Source organism: Piliocolobus tephrosceles, chromosome 1 (assembly GCF_002776525.5).
Source record: "Piliocolobus tephrosceles isolate RC106 chromosome 1, ASM277652v3, whole genome shotgun sequence".
Lineage (NCBI taxonomy): Eukaryota > Metazoa > Chordata > Mammalia > Primates > Cercopithecidae > Piliocolobus > Piliocolobus tephrosceles.
Window position 1 is genome coordinate 186391047 of NC_045434.1, and position 24319 is coordinate 186415365.

General features: G+C 50.6%; 1 protein-coding gene across 4 annotated transcripts in view; it reads right to left on the reverse strand.

The window, feature by feature from the left end:
- PTPRU (protein tyrosine phosphatase receptor type U) overlaps window positions 1-24319 on the reverse strand; it is an 89332-nt gene that overhangs the window by 20607 nt on the left and 44406 nt on the right. For 3 of the 4 annotated variants that reach the window (XM_023219546.2, XM_023219545.2, XM_023219544.2), the window contains exons 12-18: window positions 23142-23415; window positions 22152-22188; window positions 21261-21399; window positions 14075-14232; window positions 2141-2331; window positions 1335-1410; window positions 757-833 (exon numbers count right to left, since the gene is read on the reverse strand). In XM_023219546.2, the coding sequence (XP_023075314.1) occupies window positions 757-833; window positions 1335-1410; window positions 2141-2331; window positions 14075-14232; window positions 21261-21399; window positions 22152-22188; window positions 23142-23415 (952 nt within the window). Of the gene's footprint in view, window positions 1-756; window positions 834-1334; window positions 1411-2140; window positions 2332-14074; window positions 14233-16383; window positions 16414-21260; window positions 21400-22151; window positions 22189-23141; window positions 23416-24319 lie in introns of all 4 variants that reach the window. The other variant, XM_023219543.2, reaches the window with a different exon arrangement.

Sequence of the window (24319 nt, forward strand, 5' to 3'; positions counted from 1 at the left end):
CCTTCCTCCCATCCATCCAAGTCCTGCTGCTGCGGCAGGGGGCAGGACAGCCTCACAGCAGCAAAGGCTTTAGAGACAAAGACAGGCTGAGATTTGAGTCCTTTCTTTACCACTCACTAGCTCTGCAACCCGGGACAAGTCGCGTCGCGTCTCTGAGCCCCGGTTTCCTCACCTGTAAAGTGAGGTCATGGTGCTAAGTGCCTCGGAGGGTGGGTGGAGGAATTACAGAAAAGGAGATCTTGGGTGTAAAGTACTTAGCACAGTGCTTGGCACCCAGTACATGCTGGATAAACGTGTGTTATTAATCTTAAAGGACCACTCTGATTATGGTCAAAACACTTTAACAACTCCCTGGTGCCCCTAGGAAAAAGCCCCCACTCCTGAGCCTACCATTTGAGGTCTTCACAATCCAGCCCCTGCCTACCTCTTCGGCCTCACGGTGCACGGTGAGAATCCCATTCTCCATGCCTCCCGCCTTCCTCACCTCTTGGCCTAGCTGTCTGCCTCTTCCCTTTGCTCTGCTTCCCTAAAGCACCTCATCTCTCAGGCCAACTCCAGCCTACAGAAAGCCTTCCAGAATCTGCTGCCCACTGTCCTCCCTCCTCTGAGCACCCTGGCACTGACTGCAGAGATGGGGGCACTCCAAACTCAGCCACTTGAACCCCCATTTATCCCAACAGGTTTCTGCCCTGCCTGGATAGTAAGCCTGGAGTGGGCAGGGCCAGGTCTGCAGAAATGACAGGGCAAGGCACTCACATCTATGTAGTTGGCATTAATGTAGTCAGCATTGGGGTCTCCCAGCATCGGGTGCAGTTTCACTCGGTGCCGATCATCTGCAAACACAGAGCAGGTGGGCAGGGGCTGAACTGGGGAGCCCAAAGCTAGGCAGTCAGGGAGGGATTCCTGGAGGCTGGGGATAGGGCACAGGCAGGGCCACCAGGGCACCTAGAGTCTCAGGGCCTACCAGTAGTCTCTGGGCACCATGGGAGACAGGACACACCAGGGGGTAGAGTCTGGGCTATGGAGTCAAGGAGGCCCAAGAGTGTATGCTGCTCAGGCAATTACTAGCTCTGAGACCTTGAGTAGGAATCTTAATCTCCCAAGCCTCAGTTTCCTTATCTGTAAAATGGGGATTATAGTATTTCCCGCTTCACAGGGGAATTGACGGGAATAAATGAAATAAGCACAGGGCGTGGCGTGTGGCAGGCCCTCAATAAAAGGTGGCCAATGCTACTATCATCTCTGAGGCTGCCCCAGCTCACCCTGGCTGTGCTCCCCTTCCTGATGCCCTCCCGCCCACTGCCCTGGACCCCAGGCCCTTCCCGAGGACTCACAGGCAGGCATTGGCTCCTGCCGGCTGCCCTTGACCTTGTCTTTCTTCTTTGTGGCGTCCCAGCCTTCAAAGAAGCTCTACCAGAAGGGGAAGTGGTGGTCAGTAGGAGAGAGGGACCCTCACTCAAGGGCCCCTTCCCCTCAATGGGGATGATGTAGGCAGGATGGGAGTGGGACAATAAGGGCCAGGTTCAAGCTGAACTTAGCTGAGATAAAGTCACTGTCACTGTGGGTCCTTTTATCATAAAGCCAGGGACCAGGGTCAAAACCAAGGCGTGTGGGGGGAAGGGAAATGAGAAAAGAGGAAAAGAGGGTCAGGGTTCAAAGACATTTTGCAATAAGGGTCAGGCTTAGAATAAGGATTAGAAAGAAGGTAAAGGTGGGGGTCAGATTTAGATTAGGATAAGGGCGATATCGGAGTTCAGACAGAGGTGAGATGAGATCCAGAGTTCAAATGGAGCTTAGGATGACACTCAGGATCAATGTCAGGCTGGGATTAGGTCAAGGTCAGTGTCGGTGGGCAGGTTCAGATTAGCGACAGAATAAGGATCCCGATCACAATCCACATAGAGATGGAGACAAGATTCAAGGTCAGATTTCAAATCAGGGCTAGCATGAGAGTGAAAAACCGTATCAGTCTAAAATTCAGATGAGGGTCTGAGTCAAGGTCAAAAAGGTTGAGCTGGGAACTGTCAGAGCAGGGGTCCAACCAGGGCTAGGCTGAGGGTTGCCAGGGTCAGAGTCCACAGAGAGTGAGAACCAGGTGAGGCCTCCGCAGGGGTCCTGCTGGCCCGGGGCCGGCGTGCACCTCGTACTCCTGCTTGAAGCCGTAACCCTCAGCCGTCTTCATCTGGTTGATGTGCTGCAGAAGGTCTGCCACACGCACTGCAGGGTGCAGCTGCCCCGTGTGGTACGGGGAGCCCTTCCGGCCACAGGGACGTCTCGGGGAGCCCCCCAGGAGGCTGCTGGCCTCAGTGACCCCACCGCTGCGCTGGTCTCCTGCAGTCAGAGAAAGACAAAGCAGTTCTTGACACACACGCCCCAGCCTTGGGGGCCCTGGAGAGACTGGGGGGCTATGGGGGAAGGGAGGCACAGCCAATGCCAAGGATGGCTGAGTTGTTGGCTGGAGCCAAGCACCTAGTCAGGCCCACCCTGTGTGGTCCTGGGCACATCCCCTCCCTCCGAATCTCAGTTCCACCTGTAGAATGAGCAGGTCAGATCAGGTGGTCTCCAAGGGCCCTTGTGGCCCTGCCTGGCTATGATTCCACTATCCCCTCACTCCACCCCACGAGGCTTCACCGCACTCCGTGCAGAAGGCAGCGCTCCGCAGAGCCCACGACAGACAGCCCCTTCTTCCTCCCCTTCTTCCAGAGAACAACCTGGAACACTGGCAACTCCCAGCAATTACCCCCATTCAAAGACAAGCAAATTGGAAATTAGCAGCTACTGCCAACCCCTCTGCAGATTAATGCGAGGCACCTGAATAGGAGCCTGTCTCCTGCGCAGGCAGTTCCGCTGTCAGCCCATGCAGGGCCGCAGCCAATGGGAGAGGTGCGTAGCTCCTCACACACCCTGGGAAACCACCCTCCCCGCAGCCCCCAGGACCACCCTGTCCCCGGCTGTTCTGGTCAGCATTCCCAAGGACGTCCCACTCTGGTCTTGGAGATCAGGTCCCGGAACTGAGAAAACAGCCACACCCGCCTTGGGACACACACTTCCACTCACTCACTTAATACTCATGCATTGCTTAACCACAGGGATACGTTCTGGAAAACGCATTGTTAGGTGATTTGGTCTTTGTGAGAACACCACAGAAGGTATTTACACAAACGCAGATGGTACAGCCTACTCCACAGACCTGGGCTGCTCAGCATAGCCTATTGCTCGTACGCTACAAACCTGTACTGAATACTGTAGGCAATAATAACACAATGGTAAGTATTTACGTATCTAAACACAGAAAATGCACAGTAAAAATATGCTATAAAACATAATAAATGGGCCGGGCACGGTGGCTCAAACCTGTAATTCCAGCACTTTGGGAGGCCAAGGCAGGAGAATCACGAGGTCAGGAGTTCGAGACCAACCTGGACAACATGGTAAAACCCTGTCTCTACTAAAAATACAAAAAGTTAGCTGGGTGTGTCGGCACGAGCCTGTAATCCCAGCTACCTGGGAGGCTGAGGCAGGAGAATCACTTGAACCTTGGAGGCACAGGTTGCAGTGTGCCAAGATTACACCACTGCACTCCAGCCCAGGCAACGGAGTCTTTTGCGAGACTCCGTCTCAAAAGAAAAAAAAAAAAACATAATAAATGGTACACCTGTATAAGGCAATTTACCAGGAGTGGAGCTGCAGGACTGGAAGCTGCCCTGGGTGAGCCACTGAGTGACTGGTAAGTGAATATGAAGGCCTAGAATATTCCTGTACACTACCATGAGCTTTATAAACACTGTATGCTTAGGCTACAATCCATTTATTTAAAAATAGTTTTCTTTCTTCAATAATAAATTAACCTTAGCCTACTGAAATGTTTTAATTTGAATTTTTTGACTTTTATAATGACACATGCACATAGTACAGCTGCACAAAAATATTTTCTATCTTTATTCTACACACTTTTTTCTATTTAAAATTTTTTTTGGTTTTTTAAAATTTTTTGTTAAAAACTAAGACACAGACACACACACACACACACACACACATTAGCCTAGGCCTGCACAGGGTCAGGATCATCAGTATCGCCGTCTCCCACCTCCACGGATCTTGTCCCACTGGGAGGTCTTTAGGGGCAATAACACACATGTAGCTGTCATCGCCTATGAAAACGGTGCCTTCTTCTGGGACACTTCCTGAAGGACCTGCCAGAGGCTGTTTTACAGTTAACTTTTTTAAAAATAAGTACACTCTAAAATAATGATTAAAAGTATAGTATATTAAGTACATAAACCAGTAATAGTCATTATTATTAACTATTACGTACTGCACATAATTATATGTGCTAAACTTTTCTACAACTGACAATGCAGTAGTTTATGCATTGTCACTGGTTTATTCCAGCATCACCACAAACCAGTGAGTAATGCATTGCACGACAACATTATGATGGCTACAATGTCACTAGGTCATAGGAGTTTTTCAACTCCGTTATAATCTTACAGGACCACCATGGTATATGCGGTCCATTGTTGATCAAAACTTCATTATGCGGTGCATGACTGTACTCATGTCCCTCCTCCTGCCCTGGCTGAGGCTTGCAAGGGGCTTATTCAAGTCCAGCCCTCCCATTTTCGAGCCAATCTCTGCCCAGGTCTAAGCTGGCAGGGTTCAGTGGGGGACTGTCAGTGGGGCTTAGATACCTGCCCCTACTCCCTGTGCCTTCACATATGCTGTCCTTCTCCCTCCAAAATCCCTCCTCCCCCTACTTTTCTTGCCTGATGGACTCATACTCATCCTTCAACTCTCAGCTGAAATGACCCTCCCTGCAAGAACCCTCTCCAGTGCCTGGCCTAGAATTCCTACTCAACAACGAACTGGCAGAATGAATGCAGGATCACCAGGAGACCCCCTGATGAGCCCAACTTCCGCAAACTCCAACCAGGTCAATGAGGCTGCCCCATCGTGCTTGGGTTCCACCTTCCTGTGCCATGGTTTGAAGATGGCCTCACCTCATTTGTTTCTCTGCTCTCAGGAACCACAGTCTTGAGCTGTCTATAGTTCAATGTCTGAAAGCAACTGATTCCTATATGTTAGCTGGATTTCTAGTTGCTTACAGCTGGATGGCAAATCAAGTACCAGTTATGCCATTGTGGTGGGATGCCCAAACCCTTAATTTTAGAGATGGGGAAATTGAGGTCCAAAGAGAACAGACTGGCCTAATATGGTGGTTGCCAGAGTGTTTCAGAAAACAGTAGGGACGCGAGATCATTAAGTAGTATCCCATTAAAAAGAAGAGCAAAAGGAGGAAGAGGAATTCTGTGTTTTAAAAGAGTCTGTGAAATTCTAGTTTAAACAAAAACAAACAGGTTTCTTCCCTGCAAGACCTCTCGGGGCTTTTGGCGTGTTTGTGTGCATTTTAAATCTTCAAGAGAGGAGTGGAAACAGCAATGTTTCATAAACATCTTTCGCCACGGAGGGCTTTTCTTGTTTATTTCATGAAACATCCTCAGGGGAACACAGTGCAATGTAGACTCTGAGAGATGGGCTCTGGAGTCAGACTTCAGATCAATTCCCAGCTCTGTATGTGACCGTGAGGATGTTACTTACTCTCTCCAAACTTCCATTCTTACATGTCAAGTGAAGGTAAAAATTGTTACAATCCAATATGATGATGTAAATATTAAATATAATAATGTATATAAAGCACACAGCCCAGTGCCTGGCACACAGCGTGCACCTGCAAGGGCAGCTGTTGACATTACTAGTCATTTCCAGGAAAAGAAGGAAGCTCCTGAGTGCCAGAAAGCCAGGGCAGCTGGCTGACAAGAATCTTGGTTCTTCTCTGCTATAAGATCTTGGATCTGGAACCTAAAAGGCAACTTGAAAAGATGATTCCAAGGAGCGTCCATAACACACACACAACACAAGTACAACAGTTTCAAGAAGAGGGACTTCTGTTGGCTTAAAGAACTCAGAGAAGAAACTGGCGAGATGGAGAAGCCCTCGTGCTCTTTGTGGAAAGTGGGCCGACAGCTCCACAGAGAGCTCTCCTGGCAGAGAAAGGAGCAAATGAGGGTGGCAGAGAACCAAAGAGTTTATCCCAGAGATCCTGAAGGGCTGGCAGCCCTGGCACAGCCCCACAAGGAGGCATGCAATCAGCGCACAGTGGCTGAGAACAAGTAAAAAGTCCCACCTGGAAAGCCAGAGCCACATCTGGGCAGCTGACAGCTGAGCCTAAGAACAACACAAGATGTTCTACAAATAAGACCACCGGGAAAGGACAGGATGATGATGTTCCCAAGAGGACCCTCCAATTTCTGGGCCCAGAGAGGACAGGTCTCTACTCTCCTTGCCTATGAGTTCCCCTGTGGGACTTGAGACACACTTCCTACCCCACCCCATCCCCTACCCCTAAGGACCAGTTTGCCCAGAGGCCCACCTTCAAAGTCTCCACCCCAGGGCTCTCCCAGGCCCTTCCTGGCTCCATTGTGACTGTGGAACATCTTCTGTGAGTAACCACTGGACAGCTGATGTTTTATGGGGAGAGCCGAGGCCCAGAAAAAAGAACACTAGGTTTGGAGTCAGAGAGACCTGAATTCAATTTCTGGCTCAAGTTCCTTGACCTCTCTGGGTCTCAGTCTCCTCATCTGGAAATGAAAATCCTCAGTCCTCGCTCAGCGACGGGCACTTCCCCTGATTCCCACCACCCTCAGATGAAGAGAGGCCCCCAGTTATACCATCTGGTAGCACCCCAAACCTTTCCTCCACTGTTTGCAATTAGCAAGTAAGTTTCTTTCCTAAAGAACAGCCTGTAATAAGGGCTAGCCATATCTAACATATTGAGTGCCCTGCACAATTCTTAAGTCACTTATTCCCTAGAACATCCCTATGGCGGGGGCACTATCATTGTTCCTCTTGTGCAAACGAGAAAACTGAGGCCCAGAAGAGTTAAGCTACTCACTCATTAAATGGCAGCACTAGGATTCAAACCCAGGCTTGAATTCACCTGACTCTGAGACCCTGCTGTCCCTACTGCTCTCTCTGCTTCCCTGATTAAGGTGCATTGATGGGCATGAAAAAAACTGGCACTTATTTGACAAACAATTTGGCCAACACCGACTGGCACCCACAGGAGTCAATAGCTCCAGACAGACAAGGCCCAGGAGGATCTGAGGGTTTTCGCAGGCAGGACTTCAGAGACAACGGGGCTCATTCCAACACCTTGGGAAGGTTCCAGCTGGCTTCTTCACACCAGCCCCGCCATCAGTTACCCACGGTGATAAGTCCTTCATTTAAAATGAAGGACTTATCACTAAAATAAGTGATAGTGCAGAAGGATGCACTAAAATCAACATGGCTTTCCATTCTAAACCAAAAAACCTGGCCTCCACTGTTTGGAAAAGAAGGAAGTGGAAGCCAGACCGGCATGTGGAGGGCAGAGAAGAAGAAAGAGAGAGAAGGTACTGAGGCTCAGCTCAGCTCATCTCCTGGACACATTTTTTTTTTTTTTTTTTTCTTTTTTGAGACAGAGTCTTTCTCTGTCTCCCAGGCTGGAGTACAGTGGAGTGATCTCGGCTCACTGCAACCTCTGCCTCCTAGGTTCAAGCAATTCTTGTGCCTCAGCCTCCCAAGTAGCTGGGATTTCAGGCGCCCGCCCACCATGCCCAGCTAATTTTTGTATTTTTAGTAGAGACGGGGTTTCACCATGTTAGCCAGGCTGGTCTTGAACTCAAGCTATCTGCCTGCCTCTGCCTCCTAAAGTGCTGGGATTACAGGTGTGAACCACTGTGCCTAGCACCTGGACACATTTGGAGTTTCCAACCATCACCTCTGCCCAAGCTCAGTGCCCCCTCTTCCTCACCATCAGTCAACCGTACCCATCTCACCAAAATGCTGACCATTCCTGCCCAAGGGCATATTTTCTCAAAACTGACAGCACTGATCGTCCCCACTATCCACATAGCAATTAGCCTGGTCCCGACTTCCCTGGGTCAGTCCTGACTCCCCATCTCATCAGTGAATCCCAGGAGCAGAGCCCATGTTTCCTGCCTCTATCTCTCAATAAGACTCAGCAGCTAGGCATGAGCCCACACCACCCCGATCTCCTGCTCTCTCTAGCACACACGGGAGGATTCCGTGCAGTCGCACCTCTCCATGTCTCTCCTCCTGTGCCCGTCATCACACATTTGCACATACTGTGCCTCCTCTACACATGCCCTTTCCTTCCTATCTCTGCGGTCTGAATCCTACCCATCCCTCAAGGTGCAGCATGATGCAGTAGAAACAAGTTTGCAATTCAGAAAGATTTGCATTTAAGTCCTGACTCTGCCACTTTCTGGCTGTTTAACCTGGACAAGTGACTTCCCCTCTCCAAGCCTCTATTTCCTCATTTGTAAGTTGAAGGGTTAATAACAGCTACTAAGCAGGCAGGCACGGTGGCTCACGTTTGTAATCCCAACACCTTGGAAGGCCAAGGTGGACGGATCACTGAAGGCCAGGAGTTTGAGACCAGCCTGGCCAACATGCTGAAACCCCGTCTCTACAAAAAATACAAAAATTAGCCAGGCGTGGTGGTGGGTGCCTCTAATCCCAGCTACTAGGGAGGCTGAGGCAGGAGAATCACTTGAACCCGGGAGGCAGAGGGTTACAGTGAGCCGGGATCGCACCACTGCACTCCAGCCTGGGCAACAGAGTGAGACCCCATTTCAAAACAAAAAACAAAACAAAACAAAACAAAAAAACAGCTACTAAGAGGGTAAAATGCTATACAATGGTGACAATTTAATGAGAGAGATGACAAAGATAATATGATTAATAAGTGCATAACACTGAGTTTAAAAACATAAATAAAATGACCAAATACCTAGACAAATATAATTATCAAAAATATAACTTTCTATTTAAAAAAAATAGAAAGCCTGAATAGTTGTTTAGTCCTTTAAATATATCACATTAGAAGTTTAAAATCTGGCCAGACACAGTGGCTCACACCTGTAATCCCAGCACTCTGAGAGGCAAAAACAGGTAAATCGCTTGGGCCCAGGGGTTCGAGACCAACCTGGACAACATGACAAAACCCTGTCTCTACCAAAAACTACAAAAAAAAAAAAAAAAGCGAGGCATGGCAGTGGGCACCTGTAGTCCCAGCTATTCAGGAGGCTGAGGTGGGAGGACCACTTCAGCCCAGGAGGTTGAGGTTGCAGTGAACCATGATCACACCACTGTAGTCCAGCCTGGGCAACAGAGTGAGACCCTATCTCAAAGAAAAAGAAAGAAAGAAAGAAAGAAACATCGGCCAGCCACGGTGGCTCACGCCTGTAATCCCAGCACTTTGGGAGGCCAAGGCGGTCAGATCATGAGGTCAAGAGATCGAGACCATTCTGGCCAAAATGGTGAAACCCCATCTCTACCAAAAGTACAAAAATTAGCCAGGCGTAGTGGCGGGCGCCTGTAGTCCCAGCTACTTGGGAGGCTGAGGCAGAAGAATTGCTTGAACCCGGGAGGCGGAGGTTGCAGTGAGCCAAGATTGCGCCACTGCACTCCAGCCTGGCTACAGAGCGAGACTCCATCTTAAAAAAAAAAAAAAAAAAACTAAAGAAAAGAATCATCATAATCATCATGACTGAGTTGAATTTATCCCCTGAATTTAAGATAATTTTTTTAAAAACCTAAAAATGTCACTAATCCCATTAGCAGACAAAAGGGGAAAAAATAATTATCACAATGATTGCAGAAAAAAGTATTTGGTAAGTTTAATGCCCACTTAAAACCTCTCAGCAAACTAAAAACTACAGGGAAATTGGTTAGCCTGATAAAAGCATTTCTACCAAAACCCCAAAGCAATCTTCATTCTGTGTTTAAATGTTAGAAACATTCCTTTTAAAATCAGGAAAAAAAGACAATGATTCCAGCTACAACCACTCTATTCAACACAGTACTGAAGGTCCCAGCCAGAAAAACATGGGAAAAAAAGAATAAGAAATGAGAAAGAAGAAACAACCATTTCTTCTGCAAAGGATATTCACAGATCCTTTAACTGCTTAGAAAGCCTAAAACATTCTACAGACAAATGAGAGTAAGAAAGCATATCAAGAAGTATGAATATAAGGCTGTGCACGGTGGCTCACGCCTGTAATCTCAGCACTTTGAGACGCCAAGGTGGGTGGATCACCTGAGGTCGGGAGCGCGAGACTAACCTGGTCAGCATGGTGAAACCCCATCTCTACTAAAAAGATACAAAAATTAGCTGGACGTGGTGGCGCATGTCTGTAATTCCAGCTACTTGGGAGGCTGAGGCAGGAGAATCACTTGAACATGGGAGGCAGAGGTTGGCGTGAGACGACATTGCGCCACTGCACTCCAGCCTAGGTGACAGAGTGAGACTCCGTCTCAAAGAAAAAAAAAAAAAAGAAGTATAAGATCAATATACAATCAAAAATAAACTGCATTTCTCTATATAAGAAATAGAAACGTAATATTTGAAAAGTGTACCATTTGCAATAGAAGTCAAAAATAAAGAACCTAGGGACATCTATCTAAAAAAAGATGTACAAGATTTTATGGAGAAAATTATTGAAAGACATTCAAGACCTAAATAAATGGGGCAATATACGTCACTTTCATGGGAAGAAAGACAGTTTCATAAGATGTCAGTTCTTCCCAAATTGATCTATAAATTCAATACAAATCCATCCAACAAAGCTTTTCAAGAAACTTAAAGAGATGACTCTAAAATTTATAACAAAGAGAATTAGCCGGGCGTGATGACTCATGCCTGTAATCCCAACACTTTGGGAGGCTGAGGCAGGCAGATCACTGGAGCCCAGGAGTTTCAGACCAGCCTGGAGTAACATAGTGAAACCCCATCTCTACCAAAAAAAAAAAAAAAAAAGCAAAGATTAGCCGCACATGGTGGTGTGCCCCTGTAGTCCCAGCTCCTCAGGAGGCTGGGGTAGGAGATCGCTTGAGCCTGGAAGACGAAGGTTGCAGCGAGCCCAGATTATGCCACTGCACTCCAGCCTGGGTGACAGAGCTAGACCCTATCTCATTAAGAAAGAGAGACAGAATGAAAACAAAAACAGCCAAGACATCCTTGATGAAGCACAAAGTTGGCACGGCTTCATGTTTCAGATATCAAGACTTATATAGCATCGATAATTAGACTGTGTGGTTGGGAATCAACGAAAACGACCAATGAAAGAAACAGGGAACTGAAAAATGATCCATGTATCTGTAGAAATGTGGTGTGCAAGAAGGATGGCACCGCAAATCAGCAGGGAAAGCGTGAGCTATAATAAATGATGCTGGGACAGTGGCTTATTGCCATGGAAAAAATAAAATCCTTAATTTATACCATCACACACAAAAATCAATTCCAGATGGATAAAGATTTAAATATAAAATGTAAAATGTTATAAGTTCTAGAAAAAAAGCAAAAAAAAAAATACTTTATAACTTTGGGTAGGGAAAACTTCTTTAAAAAACACAAAAAGCAGAAATCACAAAGAAAAGACCGATGAATTTAAGTACGTGAAAATAAAAATCTGTTCATCCAAAGACACTATAAATAACCTAGGAAGATGAGCCACAAATTGGGAGAAGATATTTGCAATTCATAAGTGACAAATGATTATTATCCTAAAAATATAAAGAACTCCTAAAAACCACTAAGAAAGCAACAGAAAACCCAATAGAAAATTAGGTGAAAGACATGAACAGGCATTTCATAGAAAAACAGACCTGAATGGCCAATGATGACTTGAAAATCTGTTCAACCTCATTAGTCATCAGTGAAATGCAAATTAAGACTATAGAGAATTACCATTTTATACAAACCAATGCGGCAGAAGTGAAGAAGGCTGGCAAATTTTGATCTTGATGTAGAGCAACAGAAACTCTTACACACTGCTGCTAGGAAAGAAAACAGGCAGAGTTGCTTTGGAAAGCAACTTGGCACTCTTATTAAGCTGAAGATGCACGTACTCCATAATCCAGCGATTCTATTTCTAGAACCTTGTGTGCAGGTGCATCTAGAGATCCACATCAGAATATTCATAGCAGTCTCATTTGTGATAACAAGAAAACTAAAAACCAATCGAATGCCCATGGATGGCAGAATGAAGAAGTCAATTGTGATACAGCCATACAATGGGAAACTACGCATTTGTAAAGTAAATGAACTGCAGCAAAATATCCACATGGGTAAATTTTAGAAATATGATGTTAAGAAGTAGTGTGTGATTTCATTTTTATAAAGCCTGAAAATGAGCAACACTATACAATGCATTGTTTGGGGATATATGTACACGTGGTAAAACTACCCCCAAAAGGCTGGGCGCAGTGGGTCATGTCTATAATCCCAGCACTTTGGGAGGCCGAGGCGGGTGGATCACCAGGTCAGGAGATCCAGACCATCATGGCTAAGATGGTGAAACCCCATCTCTACTAAAAATACAAAAAATTAGCCGGGCGCAGTGGCGGGCGCCTGTAGTCCCAGCTACTAAGGAGGCTGAGGCAGGAGAATGGCGTGAACCTGGGAGGCGGAGTTTGCAGTGAGTGGAGATCACGCCACTGCCCTCCAGCCTGGGTGACAGAGCAAGACTCCATCAAAAAAACAAACAAACAAACAAACAAACAAAAACTACCCCCAAAAAGGGTAGGAAAATTATAAACACAAATTTCAAGGGAGGCTGGGCACAGTGACTCACGCCAGTAATCCCAACACATTGGGAGGCCAAGGTGGGCAAATCACTTGAGGTCAGGAGTCCGAGACCAGTGTGGCTAACATGGTGAAACCCTGTCTCTACTAAAAATACAAAAACTGGCTGGGCGCAGTGGCTCATGCCTGTAATCTCAGCACTCTGGGAGGCCAAGGTGGGTGGATCACCTGAGGTCAGGAGTTCAAGACCAGCCTGGCCAACATGGTGAAACCCTGTCTCTACTAAAAATACAAAAATTAGCTGGGTGTGGTGGCACACTCCTGTAATCCCAGCTACTCAGGAGACTGAGGCAGGAGAATTGCTCCATCCCAGGAGGCAGAGGTTATAGTAAGCCAGGATCGCGCCACTGCACTCCAGCCTAGGCAACAGAGTGAGACTCCATCTCAAAAAAACAAAAAAATTAGCCGGGTATGGTGGTGGGTGCCTGTAATCCCAGCTACTTGGGAGGTTGAGGCAGGAAAATCGTTTGCACCTGGGAGGCAGAGGATACAGTGAGCCGAGATCATGCCACTGCACTCCAGCCTGGGCGATAGAGTGAGACTCCATCTAAAAACAAAAAACAAAAAAAAAAACACCACAACAATTTCAAGGGAATACTTACATATAAGAAAGAGGTAGGGGATATACATAGGGAGGTGTACCAAGATAATGTTCTAATTCACCAATGAGGTTCATTGCTGTTTGTTGTATGGTTATCATTTTATGACTTTCATAAACATTACATATTCTCTTCTGTACAAATCAACACTAAACAGAATAAAAAGATGTGGGATGAAGCAAGTTATGACACAGACCTAGTACATGACGGCTGACTCACTATATTCTGTGAATACAAGCACAGCCCTAAGTGATTTTGCACACATTATCTCATTTAGTCTTCACATCAGCCCTACTAGCAGAGGCGATCTGCATTCCCATTTTATACATGAGGAAACAGACATCCAGAGGGCTTAAGCAACTTGCCCCAGGTCACACAGCTAAGAAAGGGAGAGGCAAGCCCAGGTCCAACTCTGTATTGGTCTCTCTCAGCCACTGTATCCCCACCTCTCACATAATAGGTGCTCAATAAGGGGTGAGGCCACTCTGATCCCTCTGTTCCTACAGCAGCACCTCCTCTTGACAATTGTCACAACGAACCTTGCATTCCTCTTATGCTAGCAGAATTCCTTGCAAGACTCCTCCAATACACAATGCAAAAATGCCACCTGTGCTGGCTCTGTACCCAGTAGGTATCCAGCAGGAGCACCATAGATGCTTCACTTTTGGTTGCAGGTGTTACAGAACTCATCTGATGTGGGGACCGTATTGTCTCAGGTCGGGAGCCCCAGAGCCATGAGGAAGGGGTAGGAGGGCGGGGCACTCACCCCGGGTGCTGTAGCCATGGGTGTCCATGAAGGACAGGCCCAGCCGCTCGTCCTCCTGCAGGGTGCTCTGGTCTGTGAAGCTGCGGTCCACGGCACTCATCATGTGTGTCTTCTCCTGACGGTAGTTGACGGTGGCCTTAGTCATGTTCACCGGCTTCCTGGAGATGGGGGTTGAGGGGAGACACAGGCACTGTGTGCTGCTGGACAGCACCCAGAGGTGGGTGAGAAGGTCCTGGAGTAAGGGGGCCTCAAGGCCAGGAGCCAGCAGCTGTCCTAGAAGCATCTCTGGATGCTGAGGGCTCTGCCTCCATCCTTCATTCACTAGACCCAGAGCTGCTGCTTCCCTGAAAAGCGCTTGGGAGAGCCCGTCCTAGGGACCTCTGCTAAGGGAAAGGGGTGGAGCAGCAGTGGTCTCAGGCTGGTATCCCACTCCTAAGTTTCACTGGCCCCCTGGGCTTAGGAAATGGGAAAGAAAGTCACTCCAGAGCTAATGTGGTATTACAGCAGACAGCTCCCCTCACCCGCATTGCACCCCAAACTAGGAAAATGGCTAGTCCAGCTCTGGGCCCAGCATGTCCCCACCTCTCTCTCTTCTCCCCGTGTTAAAACAGGAACCGCTCTCCAGACTCCTCTTTCTCCTGCAGGAAGGAGGGACTACAACCCCTCCTTCCCTGCAGAGGGTCTGGCTCGTGCTCAGCCAGGTCTCGGGGGCTTCCCCCATGCACACAATGAACTCTGCCCTTGGCTTCTCCCTACTCCCAGCAGCACCCAGGATGGTGCCAGCATAGACCACCACAGACTTGTAAAGAGATCCACAGAAGGTCCAGATCCCCACCACTGCGCACCAGTCCGTCCTGCTGCTCAGAGCAGCAGGGAAGAGAAAGAGAGACCTCCTCTCCCTCCAGGCCCAGCTTCATGGATGAGGATGGCAGTTTGTGGCTTCAAAGGAACTTGGAGGAAAGTGGGAGGGAGAAAAGGAGGTGGGGAGACAGGGCTGTGGACAGAGGACAGCCGGCCAGCCTAGCTGAACATGGAGCCCAGAGAGGACCCGTCAGTGAGTGGATGCTGGCCTAGAGGGCGGTCTCCGGGGGTGTGCCACAGACTCTGTTCCCAGCCCAGGACTCTTGGCCTACCTGGAAGAAGAGCTACAAAAACCAACCAACCCGATCCCCAGAAGATGGAAACCGGGAGGGACACCTAACGCTGTTGGCATCTGGCTGAGCTCAATGTGAGATTAAGCAGAGGGAATTTAATACAGATTCTTTGAAAAGTTCTGCATCTGGTTTTGAAAACTAACTGCACAAGCAGCAGGGAGGGAGGCTGCCTGTCCACGGCCCCTACAGGAGCCGAGCCGGGGGCTCAGCATGAGTCGCTGGGTGTTGAGTTGCTGAAAAAGCTCATGTCGGGAAACAGCAAGATAAGGAGCCATCCAGGGAGGAAAAGGTGAGAGACCCACTGTCCTCAAGACTGGCCTGGCACTCTCTGAGCCTGCTCTTCAAGGGAAAACCAGCACAGGTGCGGGAGGAATGTTCTGGAAGGCTTGCAGAGTAGAAGAGACAGAAGACAGAGTAGCATAGGCAGGCTGTGGAGTCAGCAGGGGCCTGGGTTGTATCCCAGCTCCAGCGCATTCTGCGACCTCCCACAAGTCCCTCGGTCTGAGCCTCAGTTTCCTCATCAGTAAAGTGGGAGTGATAAGAGCTTCTATTTCTCAGAGCAGTTTTGAGGACTCTGTCAAGAACTCAGCACAGGGCTTGGCCCAAAGGAGGCTCCCAGGAAGTGGTCGGTCTGCAGAGCTGGGGCTGCCTGGCTGGAGAAGGGATTTGTGGGGGCCTAAGAGTTGCCTGTGCTGTGGGAGGTGCTGCCAGTCTCAAAACAGGTAGGCCTCACCCACATGCACACAAGCACACACATGCACATGGACGTGGGCTCCAGAGCGTGTCCTGACCGTGGATTTGGTTGGAGGTCAGAACATCCTTCTAACACGGAACAGTAGACGTAAGGGGCTGCTCTAGTGGTGAAGGGGACATTGAGGTTCAGGGACTTGCTGGGGGTAACTCAGCAGGGCCAGCTCTGAACCCATGCCTCTGAAGGGCAGAACCAGCACTTGTGACCACGACTTGAGGAGGAAGATGCAGAGGGGAGGGACAGAGCAGAGGAGAGAAAGTCAGAGGCCGAGGTGACCACAAAGAACGGGGTGGACATCAGACCAGGCTGGGTGCAGCGAGACTAAACCCAACCAGAGAGGGCGGGGGCAGGGGATCTCCCCCTAGGCAGGGCCGGGGACTCCCAGGCAAGGTGGAGCTACTTACGGGTAGTAGGAGTAGGCATAGTGATCTCTCCTGGCAGCATGCAAAGAGAGAACAGCACAGTCGTGTCTGAGGTCCATCCACCAAGGCCAGGCTGAGGCAATGCCCATGCAGCAGGGTGAGGCCTGAGTGCTTCCCAGGCTGGGGAGGGGGCTGGCCAGGTACTGGACAGGTCAGAAGGACCTTCTTGGTCCCAAGAGCTGGTCAGGCTCAGATATTAATGACCAGGACCCAAGGCCCTTCTGGAACCTTCCCCAAGCCTACTGCAGGAGTGAGGAGGAGGTGGGAAAAGGGCCTGGGGGGCCACAGAGCTTTCACACACAGTCATACACATATGCATACTCACACACATGTAGATATAGGCTCACATACACTGATACATGGAGAAACACACATCAACACACACAAATGCAGACACACAGGTGCAGACAGGCATACACACGTATTCAAACACACTGACACACACTTAGACATATATGCACACACACACACACACACATTAGACATCCCTGACACACACAGACTCATACTCTCCAGGCTAACTGCACTTACCAGGGCTGTTCTCGTCCCTGCAGACAGCACCCCACCCTCCCTCCCTGCACAGCCCTCTGCCCCTAAGGGGTCAGCCTTTTGCCTGCACCTCCACCTGGGTGGGGACAGAAAGGGGCAGGGTGGAGAGGACTCCGGATGGATGCCCAGGATACACCTAGGGCCCGCCCTCGCCCACCCTGCAGGCCCCTGGGTGTGGGATCCACTAAAGGAGCCAGGTCATCCCCTCCGGGAGCACCTGGGGTGCAACTTCGGTCAAAAGCCCTACCTTACCGCAAAGCACCCACAGTGTAAAGCAGGTGGGATTCCCATTTCACAGGCGGGGAAGCTGAGTCAGGGAGCATGGGCTGCCTGGGCCTCTCTGGGAGTCAGTGGCAGAGTCCAGAGCACACACCTGCCCCAGGACCCTGGCCCTGGAACCTCCTCTGTGCTCCCTTCCCAGGCTCTCCAGAGGTCTCCATTCACTTGCCCCCACATCACCCTGTCAGCAGGTATCCCAAAGAATGACCTTCCACAGGAAATCCTGCAGATGAAGGGGAGGAGAGTGGAAGACGGACCAGCAAAGGCAGGTGTTTGGCCCCAGGTCACAGAGCACATCTTCTCCATCCCATGGAGAGAAGGAAGGGTCCAGGGCGCTGGAGCTGTTGCAGAGGCCCCACGAGGGAGGCCACGGCTGAAGAAATGGCATTCTTCTGACCTCAGTTGACACACTGTACCTTCAAAAGGGCCTTCCCGGACCACTCTCCCACGAGTGCCAGCTACATGACGTCTCCTATGTTCTCTTTGCCCCCAACACCCAGCACCTTGTTCTTTTCACAATTTGTAATTATCTCATCCATTTGTGCTTTTTTCTAATTTCATGCCAGGCTCTCCACTGGCTACAAAGTACAGGAGGACAGAATCCTTGTCTTTTTGTCTCCCTCGGTTTCCCCAGGGCCCCACACATTGCAATCCCACAATAAGTATTTTGTTGAATGGAGTAATCAATAAATGAGTAAAAATAAATAAAAGAACTTCACCTCCATGCGCTTCCACTTTCTTCTTTAAAAAGTGAGGTTAAGGCTGGGCGTGGTGGCTCACACCTATAATCCCTGCACTCTGGGAGGCCAAGGCAGGTAGATCACCTGAGGTCAGGAGTTCGAGACCAGCCTGACCAACATGCTGAAACCCTGTCTCTACTAAAAACACAAAAAAATTAGCCAGGTGTGGTGGCGGACGCCTGTAATCCCAGCTACTCAGGAGGCTGAGGCAGGAGAATCACTTGAACCCAGGAGGTGGAGGTTGCAGTGAGCCAAGATTGTACCACTGCACTCCAGCCTGGGCAACAAGAGCAAAACTCTGTCTCAAAAAATACATACATATCCATCCTGGCTAACATGGTGAAACACCATCTCTACTAAAAATACCAAAAAAAAAAAAAAAAAATTAGCCAGGTGTGGTGGTGCGCGCCTGTAGTCCCAGCTACTCGGGAGGCTGAGGCAGGAGAATGGCGTGAACCCAGGAGGCAGAGCTTGCAGTGAGCTGAGATCATGCCACTGCACTCCAGCCTGGGCAACAGAGCTAGACTCCGTTTCAAAAAGAAAAAAAAGAAAAAAAAAAACACATACATACATACATAGTGAGGTTAATAATAACCTCCCACAGGGACTGCTGTGAGGCCCCAGCACCAGGAAGCACCCAGCAGTGCCCACAAACCACTCCTCCCTAAACCTCAGAGTGGGGAGGCCGACTCCCCTGGGCTAGATCGTGGGTATACACAGACAAGACAGGGCTTTCTCTGCCCTCATGGAGCTCTTAACCCAGGAGGGAAGACAAACATTGAGCAAAACACTACAAGTAAGTAAATGACAAAGTGCAGGGAGAAGAAAGTGCTGCCGTGGAGAAGGGTGGGGTATGGGGACTTCTGAAAACAGAGCTGGGGGATCTGACCTGGCCTGGGGTCACCAGCCTCCCTTCCAGGCCCTGGAATTCCCCTACAGCAGAAGCATCCAATCTGATCGTCCACAGAGGCAGGGCAGGATGGAGAAGCTGAAATCTCCTCCCAACTGGCCCCTATTTCCCATAATCCCCGTGAGTCTCCCTCCTGCCTCCAATAAGGCTCCATGGGGGTGTAGTAACTGCTCTCCTCAGCAACTTCCTACTCTTGTTAGTTACGTTGGCACCCCAAGTTTATCTGAATACCCCCATCCCTGCCAGGGCTGCTGTATCCCATGATACCCACAATGCAGACTGCAAGAGCCCTGGGGAGCACCGAGGGCCTTGAAGGCCAGGCTCAGATCCAGGGGATGCAGTAGGTGCTACACAGTGAGACTGAATGGCTTTTAGAGGAAGTAAGGAATTCTGGGGTGATGGGGGATGAGGGGTTCCTGGAGGCATCTGGGATAACCTGGGTTTATAGGGTAGCACATACATAATGGAAGGTCTCCTAGTGAGGCCCTAACAACATTTCTGATCCACCCTGTCCTGGGCCCAGTGCTCTCTTTGCAGGGGTGGGTGACACCCCCTACTCTGCCAATCCTCTTCTCCTTGAGGGTAGATTTCTAGAACCTCAAATACCACCTGAAACTGAAATCTGCCTCCTCCATTATAGCCCTCTCCAGCCCCAGCCCTACTTAGAGTCAATTCTCAGGCCCCCCTGCTGGGGAGAAGTCAGGGGCTTGCCACTTTGTGGGCAACACCTATGCACCAGACTCGGTGAGGCCTTCACATTTGTAGGCCAGCCTGAGTTGAAGTCAAGCCCTACTGCCCATCAGCCAAGTGGCCTGGGCGAGTGCTTTCATTACAGTTTCTTTGTCCAGAAAAAAGGGAGTCAGTCAAGATCCAAGAAGGAAATGTTCTCTGACACATCCCGAGTGCCTGGTACACAGTAGGTGTCTAATAACTAATGTACTCCTGGATGATGTGTGTGAAGCTCCTGGCACATAGTAATTCCTCATTAAATGATACTTTAAAATAGTCTCTCTTAAAGCTGTGCAGGAACAACGAGAGGAAAAATCAGAGAGTATCGCCCTGACTGGGCCATCCCCCCACATCTCCTCCACTCCACTGCACACTCCACCCCTAGACTCTCTCTCTGTTGCTGGTGTCTGGCCTCAGCCAAGGTAGCCCCAGCCAGCTCTCTCTCATCTTCCTGGATCCTATTATCTGCTCCCGGCAGCCCAGAGATATAGCCAACTCATCCACGTATACCCAGCCGGCAGCAGTAGGGGCTATAGAAGCCAGAGCCCAGGTGGGGAAGGGTGGAGCTGGCTCTGCCTCTGGCTCTCTGGGTGGCCTTGGGCAGCCCTGCATCCCCCTCTACGCTTCAGCATCCCATTCCCTCATTTAAGGTGCTTGGACCACAGTGTCCCACAGCTGCCTGGTGGGGAACATGGTGGGGCAGAGCTGGCAAGCAGAAATGTCCCAGAAGCCCCCACCCAGCCTCCAACCAGCACTGCTGCTCAGCCTTCATCTGCTCCATGTACTAGGCTCCCAGGGAAGAGTTTTCTGGTGTTTTGAAGGCAAGTTCTGTTTCTTTAAGAAGAATTGAAAACCACTAGACTAGATGACCTTGAACTACCCGGCAGCTCTTACGTTCTGGGGCTCTGAGCCTCTGCAATTCTAAAGCCTAAGATTCCTAGAGTCCTAAATCCTACATTTCTGAAACTGCAAGATCCTAGGTTCTGGATTCTACAATGTCCTGGGATTCATGCTGCCCTCTGCAAATCCGCTAGGAAACACATTTCGTGCAAACACAAGGCTGGACCTTTGAGACCTGAGATAGTAGGGGCAGCAACTGGAGAGTTTTCTCAGTCACAGGCCCAGGAGGGTTCCTCAAGGATCCACAGTAACAGGGTCCAGGGCAATTTGAGCCTCAGAGAAGGTAGATCCCAGGAAGAGACATGGCTCAGGGCCCTTGGGTTAAAGAGGAGTAAGCTCCATCCCCTGCTCAGGTCAACTGCACAATCCATGAGCAGGGCAGACACCTTGGCTGAAGGTCTGCAGAGGGGTAGGGGTTCAAAGCCAGGTCACCTCCATGCCATCCCTATTGAAAGAGTCCCAGCAGGCATAGCTCCTTGGCACCAGGCACTGAGCGCCCCTTCCTGAACAGCAGCACCTGGCACCAGCCAGACCTTACTCCAGCCATGCCACTCCGGGGCAGCCCCATCTGCCCAGTCTCTGGCTTCCCACCACCCAGCTGAGATCCGTCTGCAGAGCTGATGCCCAGGCTGGCAGCCCTCCACACACCTGTGGGACAGCTGTCCTACCAGCTCTTAGCCACTACTCCTCTGTGCCACCAGGCCTCTAAGGGGTAGAAGGCACTGGTGGGACAGGGCACTGGCCTTACTCACCCTTTGCGGATGATGACAATGATGGCACCCAGGAGAAGGATGAGGACAGCAAGCCCCCCTGCACAGATGCCCAGGATAAGCCCCATCTCCTCCGATCTCTGGGACACCTCCAGGGGCCGCTTGCTTTCCTTGCAGGCAGCTGGGGAGAACAAAGCAAAACAAGGGATCAGAGGAGAGACAGGGACCATCGAGCCCCTCCTGTAGGTGTCTGTGCCCAAGGAACAAACTGGGCTGCACAAACCACCCCACATCCTCAACACGTCCTGCCTTTCCAGCAAATCCACCTCCTCACCATCCCTGACACCTCCTGCACTTCCACACCACAGTCCTCACTGACATGGCTCCTTTGCCAGGAATAGCTTCCCTCGCTCCCCACTTTCTCAGATCCTCTCAGCTCTCAGTAGATAGGGGAGAGCAGACACCTGGGCCTTCAGCCCCACCCTCTTGCCCTCCTGGGAGGTAACAGGGATTAGGAATTGTGTACCTAGGGCATGGTTAGTCCATCTCAGGATGGGAAACCAACCACATTCCCTGTGTGAAAGCACAAAAGACACCTAGAGCACAGGGCCCATGCTGACCTCACCTTCTTCCCACCACAGGAAAGCCGGGCAGATACGTAACCCAGAACCAGCACCCAGTACCCATCACCCCCAGGGCACAACTATAATGGCTCCTCTCCACAAGCCTGCTCCAGGCCCCTGCTGTCGGCCTGGGAGATGGCACCCTTGAGGTAAGGCGCATGGAAACCCAGCAGAGAAGCCCTTCCTGGCCCCAGCCTGCCCAACCACCCTCCTCTACTCCCACAGCCCTAGGTTCTCAGGATCCACCTCCCCAGCGCTGGGCAGGTGAGAAACCTGCCGCTGAAGGGCTGCAGGAACCCAGCGGACTTACCTTTCCTGGCAATGCGGATGCAATTCAGCCGGGTCTCCTGGAGGCACAGATGGGGGTCTCAGCGCTGCTGAAGCCCCAACCTCTCCCTCCCCAGGGTGGGAACCTCAGACAGCGCTTCTTGGGCCTGTTCAGAGCTTTGTCTGGCGCTGATGGCACCAGGACACCCCACCCGAAGGCAGGCCTGGGGGGACCCCTGAGAGCGGGGCCTAGAGGGGAGGTACCTGCAGTGCCTTAGGAAAGGGGGATGAGATCGGAGGCAAAAGAGAAACAAATGTCATGGGGAAATGGGCGGGGCCTCGGACATCGGGGCGAGGCCTAGAGCCAGAAGTCCAGCTAGGAAGTGAGAAATCAGGCAAGAAACAGAGAGAGGAGCCTGGAAGATAGGGCGGGGCTTCAGGGAGGAGCAGGTCCTAGGCCTTAACACAGGAACGCGGGAACCTGAGATGGACTCCTCCGGGAAGAGAAGTATCTAAGATAGAAGGCAGGGCCTCAGGAAGGGGCAGAGACTAGCCTGGGGACCTAGATGGAAAGGAGGAGTCTGGGAAAGAAAGCTCAGGAAGTGGATAGTGTTCTGTGAGAAGGAGTCTGGGGTCTGGAAGGTTGGCTATGGGAGGGGTGGGACCATGGGGGAGGGGCTATGGGAGGCGGGGCTGTGGGGGTGGCTCTACGGAAGGTAAGGCTATTGGAGGTGGGGCAATGGGAGGTGGGCAAAAGGAGACAGGGCTATGGGAGGGGCAAGGTTTATGGGGGAGGAGCTGTGGGGGCAGGGCTATGGAAGGTGGAGCTACAGGAGGTAAGGCCCCTGGGGGGGGGGGGGGGGGCCTATGGGAGGCGGAGCTATGGAAGGTGGGGCTATGGGAGGTAGGGCTATCGGAGGTGGGGCTAAGGGAAAAGCTGGGCGTGGCGTCTGTGCTGGGCCTGCTGCAAGGTATCCCGTCTGCCATCCCCCACACCCAACCACGCCCACCATGACCCTGGCAGATCCCTCACCCCCTTCAGGTGGCTTGCTGCCTGGAAGTAGATGAGATAGGCCTTCCTAGGCTCAAGCGGTGGGTTCCAGAAGCCTCGGTAGGTCTGATTGTCACCCACGGTAAAGGGCATGGCCTCAGGTAGACTGTTGGCCGCCAGTTCGGCCCCGAAGTAGTGCACCAGGCCTCGGGCCAGTGCCGCCTCAAAGGTCAGTGGCACTGGGAAGCAGTCCTGTCCACCTGGCTCCCGCCGCAGCCTCCGCGCCCGTTCCTCCTCCACAATCACCTGGTACACACTGAACAGGGAGGAGAGCGTACAGTGGATCACAGGCGGCCAGAGCACTGGGAGAGCCAGCTGGCAGTTAAAGGCATGGGCTTTGCGGTCAAAGCCTGGGGACTAACTTCCACACTGCCTCTTACTAGCTGGGCAAATCCCCTAACCTCCCTGGGCCTTGGTTTCCTCCTTCATAAAATGGTAGTGATTGTGAGACTGTTCCAGAAGGTAGATGGGAAGAACAGGCAAGTTAAGCAAGCAGCCAGCGCATGTCAGCAGCTATTCCTGTTACTAATCCAGGCTAAGAGGATCGTGGACCCTGCTCAATAGAACCAAGCCATAAGGCCCCATCCTGCTTCCTCCAGGAGTCCTCCTGTGTGTGTGACCCAAGACCTGGGAAACGGCCGGGCGCAGTGGCTCAAGCCTGTAATCCCAGCACTTTGGGAGACCGAGACGGGCGGATCACTAGGTCAGGGGATCGAGACCATCCTGGCTAACACGGTGAAACCCCGTCTCTACTAAAAAATACAAAAAAAAAAAAACTAGCCGGGCGAGGTGGCGGGCGCCTGTAGTCCCAGCTACTCGGGAGGCTGAGGCAGGAGAATGGCGTAAACCCAGAAGGCGGAGCTTGCAGTGAGCTGAGATCCGGCCACTGCACTCCAGCCTGGGCAACAGAGCCAGACTCTGTCTCAAAAAAAAAAAAAAAAAAGACCTGGGAAACCAAAGCGACTGACAGCTCCCTTCTGGGACTCAGTAAATGACAGGGTTAGCCAGATTCATTCATTCATTCATTCGTTCATTCATTCATTCATTCAGAGTTGACCAAGCTCAGATGATGAGCCCTGTGCTAGACACTAGGCATCTGGGCTTCCTAAAACTGACCTCTAGTGAGAGACAGTCATTTAGCAAACAAGGACACCCAACAC